The sequence below is a fragment of the Chionomys nivalis genome, chromosome 4, assembly GCF_950005125.1.
Source record: "Chionomys nivalis chromosome 4, mChiNiv1.1, whole genome shotgun sequence".
Lineage (NCBI taxonomy): Eukaryota > Metazoa > Chordata > Mammalia > Rodentia > Cricetidae > Chionomys > Chionomys nivalis.
In genome coordinates, this window is record NC_080089.1 from 15,677,106 (window position 1) to 15,693,933 (window position 16,828).

General features: G+C 40.5%; 1 protein-coding gene across 8 annotated transcripts in view; it reads right to left on the reverse strand.

Annotated features, from left to right (window-relative positions):
* Window positions 1-13,287, reverse strand: part of Cep295 (centrosomal protein 295) — a 43,100-nt gene extending 29,813 nt beyond the window's left edge. For 5 of the 8 annotated variants that reach the window (XM_057768662.1, XM_057768657.1, XM_057768656.1 and 2 more), the window contains exons 1-6: window positions 13,170-13,287; window positions 10,967-11,100; window positions 9,389-9,589; window positions 7,977-8,101; window positions 6,619-6,712; window positions 2,198-2,293 (exon numbers count right to left, since the gene is read on the reverse strand). In XM_057768662.1, coding sequence (XP_057624645.1) covers window positions 2,198-2,293; window positions 6,619-6,712; window positions 7,977-8,101; window positions 9,389-9,589; window positions 10,967-11,100; window positions 13,170-13,287 — 768 coding nt within the window. The remainder of the gene's footprint in view (window positions 1-2,197; window positions 2,294-6,618; window positions 6,713-7,976; window positions 8,102-9,388; window positions 9,590-10,966; window positions 11,101-13,169) is intronic. The other 3 variants (XM_057768663.1, XM_057768660.1, XM_057768659.1) reach the window with 2 other exon arrangements.
* Between the last annotated feature and the right edge of the window lie 3,541 nt (window positions 13,288-16,828).

Genomic DNA, 16,828 nt, shown 5'->3' on the forward strand with positions numbered 1-16,828 from the left:
GACTAGGCCAGCGAGATATCTTGCTATTTTTTATTATTTGAACATCTACCTTCAAATATATACAGCATTTTATTTAACCTTTATTTTAATTACGTATATGTGCACGTGTGAGTGCAGGTGCCCTGGGAGTCCAGAAGAGGGCGTCTGATTTTCTGGAGCTGGAGTTAAAGCTGATTAGAAGTCCAAGTGGGTGTAGGTCCTCTACAAGCACAGTAAACACTTAACTACTGAGCTATCTCTTTAACACATAGGCAGCATTTTGAATGTAACCAGAAGTGAAAAAGCTTGCTCTTTATCTGATCAAATTATATCAACAAATTGGAACAATAATGACAACAAAAGTTATTAACTAGGAATACCAGTATATGTCTTTAATCCCAGCATAGAGGCTGAGGCAGGTAGATCTCTGTGAGTTCCAGGTCAGCCAGGGCTATATGGTGAGACTTTCTCTCAAAAAAAAACAAGACAGGCCGGGTGATGGTGGTGCACACCTTTAATCCCAGCACTCAGGAGGTAGAGGCAGGCGGATCTCTGTGAGTTTGAGGCCAGCCTGGTCTAAAGAGCTAGTTCTAGGACAGCTAGGGCTGTTTTTTTTGTTTTGTTTTGTTTTGTTTTGTTTTGTTTTGTTGGTTTTTCGAGACAGGGTTTCTCTGTGGTTTTGGAGCCTGTCCTGGAACTAGCTCTTGTAGATCAGGCTGGTCTCGAACTCACAGAGATCCGCCTGCCTCTGCCTCCCAAGTGCTGGGATTAAAGGCGTGCGCCACCACCGCCCGGCAGCTAGGGCTGTTATACAAGAACTCTCACCCCCCAAAAAAAGAAAGAAAAAAAAGAAGAGCAAAATTACTGTTACAGAGTAATAGCAATTATAAAAAGGAAATATCAGTTGCTCACTCTTAATACTGGCAGAGACTTTTAAGTCATAATATTTATAAAGATAAAGGAATGGGAAGACAGATGTTCTGGAGAACCCAGGCTCAACTCCCAGTACCCAGATGACAGCTCACAATATCTGTAATTCCAGTCATAGGGGATCAGATGACCCTCTTCTGGCTTCTGCAGGTATCAGGCATTTGATATGGCACACAGACACACATGCAAGGTAAAACATTCACAAATATTATTTAAAAAATCCTGTTTTTAAGTCTTTGTGTGCATGTTTATACATAAAGACAGATTCTAACCCATATGATGTTAACCATTTTGTCTTCTGGTGGTGAGATCATTGATATTTCTCTGAGTACACCTTCTATATAAAGTTCTATTTCTACAAAAAGTCTACTCATGATCAAAAGTTTTAAATTTTTTTAAAAAGATTTATTTATTTATTATGTACACAGTGTTCAGCCTCCATGTATGCCTGCAGGCCAGAAGAGGGCACCAGATCTCATTACAGATGGTTGTGAGCCACCATGTGGTTGCTGGGAATTGAACTCAGGACCTCCGGAAGAGCAGTCAGTGCTCTTAACCTCTGAGCCATCTCTCCAGCCCGATCAAAAGTTTTAAAACCTCCTTTATGTTATAATAAAACCTATTTTGTACAATGCATAATAAGAATATATTTACTATTTTAAAAGACAGTCACATATAACTATGTATCTCTTCCATTCATAGGAGAAAACAATATATCTGACATGAAAAGTCAAAACACATTTACAAGGCTTTTGTTCTTTTAACCTAAAACAGTTAGTAGGATTGTTCAAATTTTGAGAAATGGCCACACTAGACAAATGATGGAGGAAGGTCATTGGCTAATAAAGAAACTGCCTTGGCCCATTTGATTGGCCAGTCTTTAGGTGGGTGGAGTAAACAGAACAGAATGCTGGGAGGAAGAAGAAGTGAGCTCATATGCCTTAGCTCTGTTCGTCAGGGCAGACGCGATGAAGCTCCGACCCAGTATAGATGTAGGCTAGAATCTTCCTGGTAAGTGCATCTTGGGGTGCTACACAGATTATTAGAAATGGGCTAAATTAATACATGAGAATTAGCCAAGAAGAGGCTAGATATAATGGGCCAAGCAGTGATTAAAAGAATACAGTTTGTGTGTTGTTATTTCGGGGCATAAGCTAGCCAGGTGGCCGGGAGCTGGGTGGCAGGAACGCAGCCCTCAGCCCCTTCAACAGACAAATACTCAAGATAAACCGCAACTGGCGAACACAGAGAGACCCAGTGAACTATGAACAAACAGTAAGTCAATCACCTGCTTTGTGCCCATCTGTCTACTCACAAAAGTTGAAATGTGATGGTAGGTGGAACTATTGGTCTTCAAGGAAGGAATTCTGTTCACTTCAATGTTCTGGAAAATAGCATATAAAATAAGAGATTAGGTAAAGAGCACACATTTTCTTTCCTTTTCTTTTTTTAAAGCCATCTCCATTAAGGGAGCACACATTTTCAATAAACCTAGATCTAATGCAAAAGGCAAATTTGTTTTTATTTTTGAAATAATATTTTTGCAATGTAGCCTGGCTGGCCTGGAATTTATGGCAATCCGTCTGCCCCAACCTCCAGAGTGTTAGGATTACAGACATGCACAGCCACAAAGCTGTGTATTAATCCATGCTATGGATTGTTCTAAAATTTGTTCAAATTTAATCCTCACTAGGCGATGTTAGGAGGGAACAGGGTAGAAATTCTGGAGTTATTAGGGAAGCTCTTCTAGTGAATAGATTAATGCCTTCAAGTGATTAATACATGTCATGGTTATCTGTTCCTAAAGTAAGTCTTCTACAAAACCAGTTTACCTAGAAAAGCCAAAGTTTGTGGCTTTGATGCTTTCCACCAACTTATGACTCCCAGTAAGAAGACCACACCAGATGCAGTCCATCCATCCATCTTCTCTACACCTTGCCTATTGCACTGTATTACTAGAAACAGGAAATGCACTAAAACAAGACCAATGCTAAAATCTGCTTAATAATGAAATCTTTTCACCCAGAGTTAAATTACTTCAAGGTTTTTTTTTTTTTTTTTTTTTTTTTTTTTAACAGGGTTTTCCTGTAGCTTTGGTGCCTATCCTGGAACTAGCTCTTATAGACCAGGCTGGCCTCGAACTCACAGATTCGCTTAACTCTGCCTCCTGAGTGCTGGGATTAAAGGCATGTGCCACTACTGCCAGGCAAATCACTTCAAGTTTTAATAAAAATATTAGATTTTTAAATATTTCATCGACCTTCTAGATATGTATATAGTCAATGTTTTTATTTCAGTTCAGAAGTTCACTCTAACTTCTAAGTTATTTAAAGAGACAGTTATTTTTGCTATAGTAGCTCCTCTACTGTGCCCTTTACTGGGGACTGTCCCCAGGGAGGTGCTCTTCCACTGAGCCCCATCTCCAGAACTGAGAGCACTTTCAAATCTCCTGAATAAAAAACATGCCTACAAGACCCAATCAAGTTAGAAGCACAACTAATCACAAAAATTCCACTGGAGTTCACATTAGTCTCAGCTCTCAATGTTTAATCATGTATTAATCTTGGTCTGGAAACACTGGCTAAGATTTAAGCACACTAATTCCACAAGTCTCAAAAAGATGAAATAAGCTAGTTCCTTGCTTCCAATACGTTGGCATAAAAGTAATTTAGCCTGTTACAATTTATGTCCTGAAATATAAATAGATGACTCAGTTTACAAGCAACTCCTAAGAACCAGTACTCCCAAAATCAAGGTAGCTATACATAGACTGAAATCGAGACTCCCTGTTGAGATTATAATCACCACCAACTGTTAGTTAAAACACAGTTTCCAGTGAGTTAGACTTTAGAGTTTCAACAAATAAGTCCATGGACTGTTAGCATTGTTAGGATGATTAGTAAATGATTCTAAATTGCTCAGCCTCTCTGCTCTGCTGTAAGCTATCACTAGACTTAAACCACCAGGGTGCAGGCTAAAAGCAGAACTCAGCTGAGATTGGCTCACCCAGCAAAAGGGGTGTATGCAACAACTCCTATAACCACACATAAAACAAGCCTGTTTTCCTCCTGTATCTAGTACTATCTCCAAAGGCAGTGCCAAAAAGAAAGAGCATGCTTTCATACTACCCACGACATTCCAGTTCTCACAGCACTGAGGTTCTCAACACCGTGGCTATTTACATTTGCAGACCCTAGTGCAGCTAGTTGACCTCAGTGAAGTCTAAGAAGTGGATTCATGGGAAACTAAGTGCCACAGGAAAAACAAGAGCTTGTACAATCAGGTCTTGATATAAATTCTGGTTCTCTAGTCAAGTTAGTTAACCCTCTGTCTTCACTTTTCCTCACGTGTGAAACAGGTATGGCTTTTACTTTGTATGGCCATCAGGGTAAGTAAGGGACACACTAAAACGGCAAATATGCAACAAGGCCCACTCACTAAATCATGGGGACAGTTCTTGAATAAGAGTTTAGTATATCCAAAATGATATTTCTTCCTTGGATTAAGTAAAACAAAAACCTGTTTTCTATTTGTTTGCTTGGTTTTTCATGAGTGGGTCTCACACAGTCTAAGCTAGCTTCCAACTTGCCACGTAGGCAAGACTGGCCTTGAACTCTTGATCTTCCTGCCTCTACCTCAAAGTGCTGCCATGCCCTACTAAAATATTCTTAGTCTGAGAAGTCTAAATAGTTCACACTTCTTTCCTCAGGTTTCTCAGTAATTGATTTTTATCTGTTTGAAAAAATAGTGACTCAGACGCACCTATATTCTATATATATATGACACAAGGTCCTTAAAGGGTACAACTTACCTTCAAGGTTCCCCAAATACTCCACAACTTAGACCTTTAAACAAAGTCCTATTCTTTCCTTTTATATCACCAACTCACAACCAGCTCAAGACGTATTCTAAGATGCTCTTCTTCCCCAAAGACCTGGGTAGCCTGAATAAAGAGGCTACTGTAAAACCAAACAAGAATACAATTGATGTAGGTGGGTCTTCTGTCTATGTGTTACTTTCATTGATCAAATATAGAGACTGCCTTGGCCTTTGATAGGACAGCAGCTTAGATAGGCGGAGTAGACAGAACAGAATGCTGGGAGAAAGAAGCAGAGTCAGGCAGACGCCATAATTCCCCTTCACGCTGGCTAGACTCATGCCGGTAAGCCACGACCTTGTGGTGATACACAGATTATTAGATATGGGTTAATCAAGATGTGAGAGTTAGCCAATAAGAGGCTAGAACTAATGGGCCAGGCAGTGTTTAAATGAATACGATTTCTGTGTAATTATTTCGGGTGTAAACTAGCTGGGGAGCCAGGATCCTGACAGGAACACAGCCCGCTGCTTCTGTTACTACATACAATCACCCAGATCTTAATTTATAAGAGCTATATATCTACAAACAACAACAACATACAAGAAAGACACACAAACGAAGTGGGACTAAGTATGATGACAAGGAGCCAGAGTTATTTGCTGGGCTACAGAACACTTGAGAACCATGGATACAGAGAAAGCTTAAAGAGCCTTCTCTTCAATAATGAGGATATAAACTTCAGAATGATAAAAAAAAAAGACTAACGATAAAAGCTGTGTGCAGAATAATAAAACAGTATCTCCAGAATGATACTCACGAAAATGAAAGATACCACCCCTACACCAAAGAAAATATTTACAAATTTACTACCCTGGAACTAATTATTCTACCTATCCTGCACTCTGAAAAAGCATTCTAAGAAACTAAAGTTATTTTGACTTATGAATATTGGAAATTATAATAAAAAGCTATCAAAAGGCTTGATAGGTTAAAATATTACCTGCCTTTCTAATATCTTGGATGGTCCTGGGAGAGCTGCTGAAATAGGACACTTTCATGGCAGGCAGCCCTGTGAGAGCAGGGAAGACCCCAGAGCCTGACACTCACGCTGACCACACACACACACACAAGATGGACACACTCATTCCAGTACTAAGTTTCCAAACTTTTTTAAAAAGCCTTTAACTTTTCACATAAAGTAACTGTCGTTTTGATAGTTATCCGCATAGTTACTCCAATCACTAATGCTAATCAGCACTAAAACGCTAATATAAATAATAGAACTGATTTTTTCCTATTCTCTCTCTCTCTCTCTCTCCCCTTTTTTTGTAGCAAATCTTACTGTTTTGCTCACTAGGCACCTCCGGCCGCAGCTTCACCAGTGCTGAGAATATAGATACAAGCAACCATGTCCATTCTAGTACTCATTTAATTGAACTGTTTCAAACATGTAAACAAAATTGAGCCTAATCATAAAGCACACACGATACTCTATAAATAAACTTTGCATGACCTTATGATTGTAAACAAAATTTTAAATGTATCTGAGCTCTATTTCTTTATTAGACTATGAACCAAATCCAGAATATGAGCTGTCTATAAGACAAATAACGTAACTTTTTTTTTGACAAATAAAGCTATTAAAAAAAGGCAGAATGTAAAAACCCAAATCACTATGCTTAACAAACACAAAACTCCCACTGGGGAAAACTCAACACACTGTGGGCATTAAGTAACCAAGAAAAATGTTAGTATTATTACTTTTTAAAGTTCTTAAAAACATATTATTAATTTATAGGTAAAACAATATCTAGAATTTTAAAATACTCCATAAATACTCCTATATCATGCAACTAAAACTTGTTTAAACAAAGCTCTAAGCAACTCACCTCAAAAGGGGCCGGGACAGGAGGCGGCAGCCTGGCCACTTTAGCTGATCTCTCTTTTTCCACAAGCAATGCTTCCTTTCGAGCTTTTATATGCCTTAAAAGATAAGAGATGCCACCAATCAGTCTCTCAGGTAATACCTGCTGTCACTAAGAGGAACAGAAATGCATTGATTTGATATCAGTGCACAGAGTTAAAAACATAAAAGCCAGAAACCCATTTTTAGTTGACTCCACACTCAATTTACCGTTTGACTAAACATACATGTAAGAACGTGTTTACCAACTACAAGAGGCTTAAATAAGGACCGTCCGGAGGTTCAACTGAATATCACAGACAGCAGTGGTTCTCAACCTTCCAAACGCTTCAACCCCTTCATACAACTGCTCATACTGTGGTGACCCCCAACCATAAAATTATTTTGTTGTCACTTCATAATGGTAGTTTTGCTACCATTATGAATCATAACCTAAATATCTGAGAGGCAGACGGTCTTAGGTGACCAGTGAAAGGGTCGTCTGACCCCACTACAGGTTGAGAACCATTATTTTAGAGTTTTTTACAGTAAGAGCAGAACTAGAGGGGGCTGGAGAGATGGCTCAGAGGTTAAGAGCACTGGCTGCTCTTCCAGAGGTCCTGAGTTCAATTCCCAGCAACCATGTGGTGGTTCACAATGATCTATAATGAGATCTAGTGCCCTCTTCTGGCATGCAGGGATACACGCATGCAGAATACTATATGCATAATAAATAAATAAACCTAAAAAAAAAAAAAGCAGAACTAGAAATGTTAAAGATAGATCATGTGTAAAATGACAAGCTGACCAGTGCAGACCAGTAACAACATGCAGAAATTACTAACAGCTGAGGTTTTCCAGTCCACAACATCCTGTGCTTGTGTGTTTTGAGACAGAATCTCACTATTCTGTCTCAAAATATTCTGTCCCTGGCTAGCCTAAAACTGATGTGTAGACCAGGACGGCCTTCAACTTATAAAAAACTGCCCGCCTTTGCCTCCCAAGTGCTGGAACTAAAGGTGTGCACCACCATGTCCTGCCCAAAGATCTCTTTAATGCTCTTAATCACATAGATTTTTTAAAACTTCCTTTTTACATCAGAAACAGTTTTTTGGTTGATATTAAGTATGAAATGTCCATACATTTCTTGAAATTTAGCCCCTGCCACTGAACTCAGAATGTTGGCTCAGCTAAGAAAACCACCCCAGTGCTTAGTGCGAACAGTGCAGAGTACAGCGTCTACACAACCTTCTACTTAGCATGTCCTCACACAGCCTGCTACACACCCTCTATTTCTAGCCACACCGGTTTCAGCTGAAAATATGGAAAACGTTATCTTGTTACCTGGTTTTCTGTTTCATCAACATTTCTTTTTGATTTTTCTGCACTTTAAGGGCTTCTTTATGCCTCAGTTCAGCTTTTCTTTTTCTTTCTGCTGCCCGCTGAGCCAGAGCATCCAAGTCAGGTTCCTAGAAGTACATATTACTTAAAAAGTCATGTTAAACAAGATAAACAGAAATGTGTCTATTTGAGATCAACATAGAAGTTACCTGCCTTTCTTTATGCCAGAAGGCACTAGATCTCATTACAGATGATGTGAGCCACCATGTGGTTGCTGGAAATTGAACTCAGAACCTCTGGAAGAGCAGCCAGAGCGCTTAACCGCTGAGCCATCTCCCCAGCCCAGAAGTCATCTTTCAATTCTGTCATCCCTTCCCATAAGTACACCATACGTTCCAAAGCACAGGAATAGTACTACTACTACCATACCATAGCAGTAAGCATTTAGCTTAGCATGAAAACATAAAATATCAAGCTACTTTGGACAAGGATTAAATTAACCACTAAAATATTTTATTTAAACTAAAACATTCAATTTATAGTAATACAAGAGGTTCTCTGGTCTGCAAAAATCATATGAGTGTCCTTCAAATGAGTTAGGCTTGGGAAAAAAATTAAACACAAGGACAATATTGACCTGAAAAAAGCATGAATAAATAAATAAACAGATAAGTAAATAAACAAAATAACATTAGAACTTAGAGCTACTGGTAAAAAACACACAGAAACCAAGATGCCACACCACTTCAAGGTATTTCTTTTCCTTAGTAATTAAAGGTCTGTCTGTTTCGGAGCCAGCCTGTTTATTGTGTCGCTGACTCTGGGATGACAAACGAGCATTTCTTTCCTTCATCTCTCCCTCCCTCCCCTTTTTATTTAGTTCTGTTATGCAGCCTTGACTGACCTGTAACTTACGATGTTGACCAAGCTGCCTCTGAACTTAAGGAAGTCCTCCTGTCTTTTTTTTATCTTCTAGCCATAAATCACAATAAGCAACAAATGAACTCAAGGCCCTGTTGAAACACTTAGCTTTACTTGCCTTTAGGAAAGCCACCAACGAAACACAAGTGAATACGTATTCACTAATATGTATTTAGAGGTGATAGGAATGAATCTGAATTGAGTCCCTGAATCTACTCAAGTTGCTTGAGACAGACAATTTCTGATGGCATAGGTTACTGTCTTTATACAGTCAAGAACCAGAAGAAATAATGCTAACTTGAACACCAGAGGAAGAAAGGTGTACTTGGCAGATTTACAAGGAAACAAATAATACCATTATTCTCCCAGTAGATTAAACTGATTTAGAAAATAAAGGTCAGCTTGCCTCTCCCAGTTCTATACATTAAAGCATGCTTATCATGTATTTAGTCTAAGCACCCTGTGTCGCACAGCAATGAGATGAGCTCACTCACATTTTCTTTAGCCTGTCGATGTCCCTCTCCCATATGTCTTAAACTTGCCAGATACAGTTTTTCTAAGTTCTGTATTTTTTGGCTTTGTGCTTCTTCCCATTCTGCCCTTAGTTCCTCAGCCAAACGTGAAAACTGATGATTTCGCCTCTGTTTTATGTCTTCTCTGATCTGGAAGGCAATGCCCCTTTCTTGTTCGCGAACCTGAAAAATGAGTATTTCATACAAAATATATGAAGGGGTTTAAACATTTCCAAAATCTAATTGAGAATAGAAATTCAAATGAATTTTCTTCAGGTGTTTCAATTTTCCCAAATACTTGTTAAGTAAGGGCTATGATTAGCCAAAAAAAAAAAAAAAAAAAAAAAAAAAAACTCAACAGAGAAAAAACTAAGAAATTTTTTTATGTTGATTTATTTGTATATGTGTGTCGTAGCACAGGGGGCAGAGGTCAACCTGCATGAACTCCAACAGGAGGGTCCCTGGGATAGGACCTGGTCTGCTAAGCTTGGCAATAAAGTACCTTTACCTATTCAGCAACCCCCAAAGCTATTTCTACAGTCCCTTAGTTGACTTGTTTCACCTGCTCTTTCGAACCCCAATAACATATAAAATGCTAAAATTAAAAGGTGACTTCACAAGTTTCATAGCCGAGAAGGTCAGATGAGAGCTCCCTCTCTAGGTCCATTATCTCTGGTTCTACATAGAAAGCCATACATCATTCACAAAGGCTTAAGTTTAGATTGCTAGTTAGGGCAATCTTAAATTTCCTAATAAATTTGTCTTAGAAGCTCATATAAATAAGTCTGTTTCATCTTCCCAGTAGTCTTCTTCAAATTCTTGCTAACCTTTCTTTTCTAATTTTCACCAACTATGCATCATGTAAACTGGAGCAGAAAGATTCAAAGAACCAGAAATTGAGAAAGATTACTGCAAAATAATGTCTCCTGGTAGTCAAACTGTTGCATACATAGACTTACGGTTGCTGACACAAGATCTGCAAAAGATTAAGCCAAACATTATGAGGCCCCACCCCATCTAAGGAGCCACTGGGAGCTGATAGCTGGCAGGGAAAGTTAGTTTCCTTCAGTAATGTGGCCCAATGGTAAGTTGCGCATGCTCCAGTGAAGTAGGATACACATGCAGGTACAGATGGAATTACATGGACTCAGTGGGTCATTGGAGAAGAAAAAAGAATAAAAGAAAAAGATGGTGTGAAGTAGGGAGAATGTAAGAGGAAGTGGGGCAGAAATGGTGGGAAAAGAGAGAGTGGGTATGGTGTAAATACATTACATTCATATATGCAATTACCAAAGAATTAAAAATTTTTAAAAATATATCCATATTTAAACAACTATTCTCCAATACGTGAGTTAGGGAACATCTATCTTTCAACTCCTCTCCAATCTGCTTACCATCCGCTTATTTTCAAATGTTACAAAACTGGTTTATAAACAAGAACCAGGTCTCTTTCAAGGAAAGAGAAAGCTCCTAAATGCAACATTTCGTTTACAACGACCTAATTCAAAAATTACCAAGGATTTGAGGAAGACAAAAAACTTAAACTCAAGTAAATGATACCTGAAGCAATCTTAGTTTCCGTCTTCTTTCATAATCTTCCTTCAAAATGAAGGCTTCCTCATTAGGACTCAATCTCAGTTTTCCAGTGTTCATTACCTTTCTTTTCATTTCTATGTATTTTAAATATAAAGGATCTAAATTGAAGAGAAATAAACTGATGAATGTCTATAAAATACATTATTAAAATAGGGCAACAAACAATCTACTTACACATACATGTATACACACAAGTAAAATAACAGGTGAGCAAAGTCCAGCTTATTTACAAACATGTTATATAAGGGGTTCTATGGTTTCAATAAAATACCATGACCAAAATCATCTTGAGAAGAAAGGACTTATTTCAGTTCCACATCACAGTCCACTATTGAGGGAAGTCAAGGCAGGAACTCAATGGGCAGAAACATGGGAGCAGGAGCTGATACAGAGTGGAGGCGTGCTGCTCACTGGCTTGCTCAGCCTGTTAAACCATTCAGCGTGACCAGCCCAAAGACGGCACAGTACACAGCAGGTCAGGTCCTTCCACATCAATCAGTATTAACCAAGAAAATGTCTTAGAGCTGTGTCTACAGGCTGACTGGGTGAGGATTTTCTTAGCTGAAACCCTCCTCCCAAATGACTCAGTGTGTCATGACAACTTAAACTAACCAAGATATATATTATCCCCTTTTCCCCAAAATGACCATATTTAAAAAAAAAAAAAAAAACAAACCTTCAGAATACTTCTAATTGGATATATGAAGTATATCCTGGATTACCAGGTCTATTCTACTGCTACTTTCTGGGTGGCCTTGATGTCCCCTACACTTCTTTTCTGTTGCTGTGGTTCTGAGACGGGACTCGGGGCTTTGCACGTGTGCTTCCACTGTGCTACAATCCACTCTTCTCTAGAGCTAAGATCTCACCTAGAGGGAGGTGGGGTGGGCAACTAGAATGTGATCATTCACAGCTGGTCTAACTTGAAAATGCTTTCCGGTCTGCTGCTACGGTCACGTGGCATCAGCACACCATTGTGACTTTATCTGAGATGAGTGCACATGTCTCTGGTCTCTTCACAGTGACGAGCAGGCAAGCTGTCTTACTGTCCTCCAGGAATGAGCTTTACCGGCTATCTCCCTAGAATACAGGCGATCTGTATGCACATTCATAGAGGATGGCTTGTCCTTTAGCTTTTCACTAGTTGCCTTTGGTAGACTCTTTTAGAACTATCAATGCTCAAATAAATAAAATCACTTAAAAAAAATACTGTTTCAATGAAATGTTTGTGTAATCTAGTGGGAGCCAATACTTTCTTCAGCGAATTCTCCACTATAAGAGTGGCCAGGATAAGTATGGTCTTACTCATTACGGTTTTTGTCTGAAAAACTGTCTTGCACTTTATAATTTAGGGTGGACTGAGACAGTGATTTAGTTGCTTTAATAAAACCTTTTCCAATACATCCCACTAATGTTCTTAAGAAAAAACAAAACAAAAATTAACTCCCAAGGGTGTTTGGGGCTCCAAGAAAAGAATACTGTTTCCCATAGTAGAAAGTATTCTTTTGCACCTCTCAACTACTTGAATATCCTGTTCCTGGTTTACTCACTAGTCATTGCTATCCGTGTGGATTTTTAAGTTCTGGTTTGCAACTGTCTAATAATGGCTATAGGGCTTAACTTGATATATTTCATTCTGAGGATTAGGCAGTAATCACAACCTTAAATACCAGACTGAAACCACGCGGATGCAAGAGCCAACGTTGCCTGCCACGCATTAGCAGAAGGCAGTGGCCAAGTCTCAGACCCCTTGGGTCTTGTTTCTTTACTCCGTGTAAGGGGAGTAATACCCACCACACAGGGTTGTGTACTACGTGTGCGGCTTAATTAGTGGAAAACCGCTGCACACATTCTAACAAAAGGACTGACGACAACCGTTCGCTGCTGTGTTTCTTGAGGCAAGGCGTCACGATGTCGCCCAGGCTAGCCTGGAACTCGAGGCGCTCCTCCGGCTTCAGCACTGCGTCCCGAGTACTGGGATGGCCGGGAGCACCAACCCGCGCGGTTGGGACTGCTATTTTTTCAAAGCTGGGTGTGACAGGAGGGAACCAGAGGAGCTCCGGGTGGCCGATTCCACAGGAGGGCCTCGGGGCGGTTTAAAGGGCCGGAGGCTCGCCGGCCTGCTCGCGGCCTGCCGGGAGAACCCCGCCGGGCCTCCGTCACTCACCTGATAGCGTGTGCGGTCGGGTCTCACGGCACACGGGCGTCCGCAGCCGCCCGGCTACCCAGCAGCCGTTCGGGTACCTGCGGGACGGCCATCGCCAGGCGCTCGTCACTTCCGTCATTCAAACGGCCCGCCAATGGCGGGAGCGGACGGCGGGAAGCAGCCTGGTCCCGCCTCCGCCGGGGCCGCCGAGTAGGCCGCGCGGTGCCGAGGCCCCGCCCACCTCCAGCCCCGCGCACGCGCAGCCCTGTCTCCGTTCGCGCACGCGCAGTGTTGCGCAGCGGGTCATTATTTCTCACTGCTCCCGGTTCCCGGTCTCGCTTCCTCTCCGGAGTCGCGTTGGCTTCACAGACCCAGAAGCAGAAATGTAGAAAAGGACAGCTCTCTGGCGAGCCATGAAGAGGGACGTTAGTGTTGTTCTTGAGACGCGTTTGCTTCAGTTGCCTGGCACTTAGAGCTTCTCTTTGTTGAGCTGCTGGACAAATTATATTCTCTGCCCAGCTGGCCTCTGGAAAGAAAATCCCCAAGTGGAAATTTGAGATTGAGACATGTTCTGTTTGTAATAGGAAAACGTCAGGAATCAAAGTAAGCGCAGTAGGCTGCTGTGAACATAGTTGAGCATATGTCTTTGTGGCACGATTGAGCATCCTTTGGATATATACCCAAAAGTGGGTCTTGAGGAAGGTTGTTTCCTAATTTTCTGAGAAATCGCCACACTGATATCCAAAGGGTTTGTACCAGCTTGCATTCCCACCAGCAATTCAGAATTGTTCCCTTTTTCCCACAACCTCTCCAGCATAAGTTGTCATCAGTGTTTTTGATCTTGGCCTTTATTACAGGTGTAAGATGGAATCTCAGAGTTGTTTTGATTTGCATTTCTCTGATGACTAAGGATGTTGAACATTTCCTTAAGTGTCTTTCATCCATTTTAGATTTCTTTGTTCAGAGTTCTCTGTTAGGTCTTTACTCCATTTTATCATTGGATTATGTGTTCTTTTGGTTTCCATTTTTTTGTGTTCTTTGTATATTTTGGAGATCAGACCTCTGTCTGATGTGGGGTCAGTGAACATCTTGTATTCTGTAGGCTGTCATTTTGTCTTATTGACCATGTCCTTTGCTTTACAAAAGTTTTTCAGTTTCAGGAGGTCCCATTTATTATTTGTTTCTCTTAGAGTCTGATGATAAAGTACAAAGTAATGTCGGGTAAAGTGCACTCCTATAATATCAGCACTTGGGAGGCAGAAGCAGGGGCATCACCACAAGTGTGAAACCAGTCTAGGGTACATAGCAAGTTCCTGAACAACCAGGGATGCATAATGAGACCCCTATTCAACAAACAGGCCAAAAATAAAGGGAATCTTCTGTTGTGAAATAGACTGTTTACTATGTAAAGATATGTTGCATTTATTTGTGTTGCAGAATATCTGTTTGACTATGTAAAGATGTGTTTCTGGCTTACCTTGTCTGCCTAAGGCACCTGATTAGTCTAATAAAAAGTTGAATGGCCAATATCTAGGCAGAGGAGGGATGGGTGGGACTAGCAGGCAGAGGACAAAGGGATCAGCCAGCCAGCAGTGGTTCAGCTAGCCAGGGCTACCCAGCTAGAAATGGAGAGAGCAGGACAGCAAGATGAACAGTATGAAAAAGAGGTAAGTGAGCTTCAGGGCACCACATAGGTTAACAGAAATCAGTTAATTTAAGTTCAAAAGAATTAGCTAGAAAACAATCCTAAGGCCAAGCACTTATAATTAATAATGTGTCTCTGTGTCAGTATTTGGTTTGTGGATCAAAGAACATCCCAACTACATTTGAAGCCCAATGTGGGGGCACATATTTCTATGTAGGGCCTAGAAAGCTGAAAAAAGAAAGGGAGGGAAGGAAGGAAGGAAGGAAGGAAGGAAGGAAGGAAGGAAGGAAGGAAGGAAGGAAAGGAAAGAAAGCAGACACAGCTTCTTAGTAGCCAGATGTTCATAGCATACAGAGGCTGGCTCTGTTATACAGCAAACACTTGAGCAGCTGGCACTTTAGAAACAACAAGCTAAGTAAAAACACCCCACAGTGTGCTCACCAACTTCTGAGAGCTGGGTCAGTTAAATGCAGCTCCTGGTTAAACACAGCTCCCAGTTAAACACAACTCTCAACCAGGACCATGGGGCATAAAGCTTGGCTCTCATGGACTCGAGCAGGGTGGAGCCAGCCACCAGTACAAAGCCAAGCAGCGAGTTTAAGGTTTGGCTGACATGGTCAGAGAATGCTACGGGTGCACAGCAAGGCAGGTCCAGACCAACATCTAAAGAGGTTGCAGTGTGTTTAAAAATGTGCATAGGTGCTTAAAAATGTGAGTATAGATGGTCATAACAAAAAACAGTTTAAAATTATAAAGTAAAGTCGAGAGAGAGAGAGAGAGAGAGAGAGAGAGAGAGAGAGAAAGAGAGAGAGAGAGGGGTAATATAAGGGAAAATGTCAAATAAAGATGGGAAATAAACAGGGAGTCTGGATCTTATAATGTGCTGTGTTGAATTTTTTGAATTGAATGAGCAAATGACAGCTGTGAGAGATACTGGATTGTAAAATGGATGCTGAGTTAAACTAGCCTGGATACTTTAGGGATGTCTTAACTTGAAAATGGAATTCAGAAAATGGATTGCATTGGGGAAGAGGTTATGCGTTTTGTTTCCACAGGAAATGAAAGGCTGTAGATCCCTTCAAGGTTCATAGAGATCAGGCTGACTGCAGGAGACCTCCTGAAAATCTTGGCTACAGACATAAAGAAATAAACAAAGAAAATCCACAAGACTGGTGATATATATACTGATCTCCTGCATGGGAATTGTTCTGAGACTGGACAACAAATGTTACAACTAGTTTTCTGTTGTAGGGGGCAGGTGACCCTTTGTTCTGGCTGCCCCACTAATTTACACCCGGAATAATCACACAGAAACTGTATTTATTAAGTCACTGCCTGGCCCATTATCTCTAGCCTCTTATTGGCTAACTCACACATCTTGATTTAACCCATTTCTATTAATCTGTGTTCACCACAAGGTTGTGACTTACTGGGAAAGATTTAGTATGTCTGACCTGGTGTCTCCTTGGTGGCTCTTTGACTCTGCTTTCTTCCTCCCAGAATTCAGTTCTGTCTCCCCACCTACCTAAGTTATGTCCTTTCACCAGTCCCAAAGCAGTTTCTTTATTAACCAATGAAAGCAACAGAAATACAGAAGGACTTCCTACACCAGTTTTCCCCAGACTTGACTACTGTCTCAGTTTTCTCAGGGACCCCTAAAGATGCTATTGCCCCCAGTCAACAGCAATCAGTCTAAGAACACAATGCCTACATTCCAAAGAGAGGGTGTGGTGGTTTTTGTTCATTCAGTGGGTTATGGATGTTTGTCATTTTTTTGGGGGGGGGACATATAGGAATATAGGATAAAAAGGCAACTATTAACATAAAATATTTTATATTGGGTTGGATTTTGGTATATTGATACAAATTTAAAGTTATTTTTGTTATGCTGTATGTATGTTTCTACTCTTGTTTATTGTATTGTGCTTATGCAAATCATTTAAAAATACAATGTATAATTTAGAAATGCAGGTTAGCAGTCATCTATAGTAATTAAACTTGTAGTCATATTAGGTATGTTTTTAAAGTTAAACAG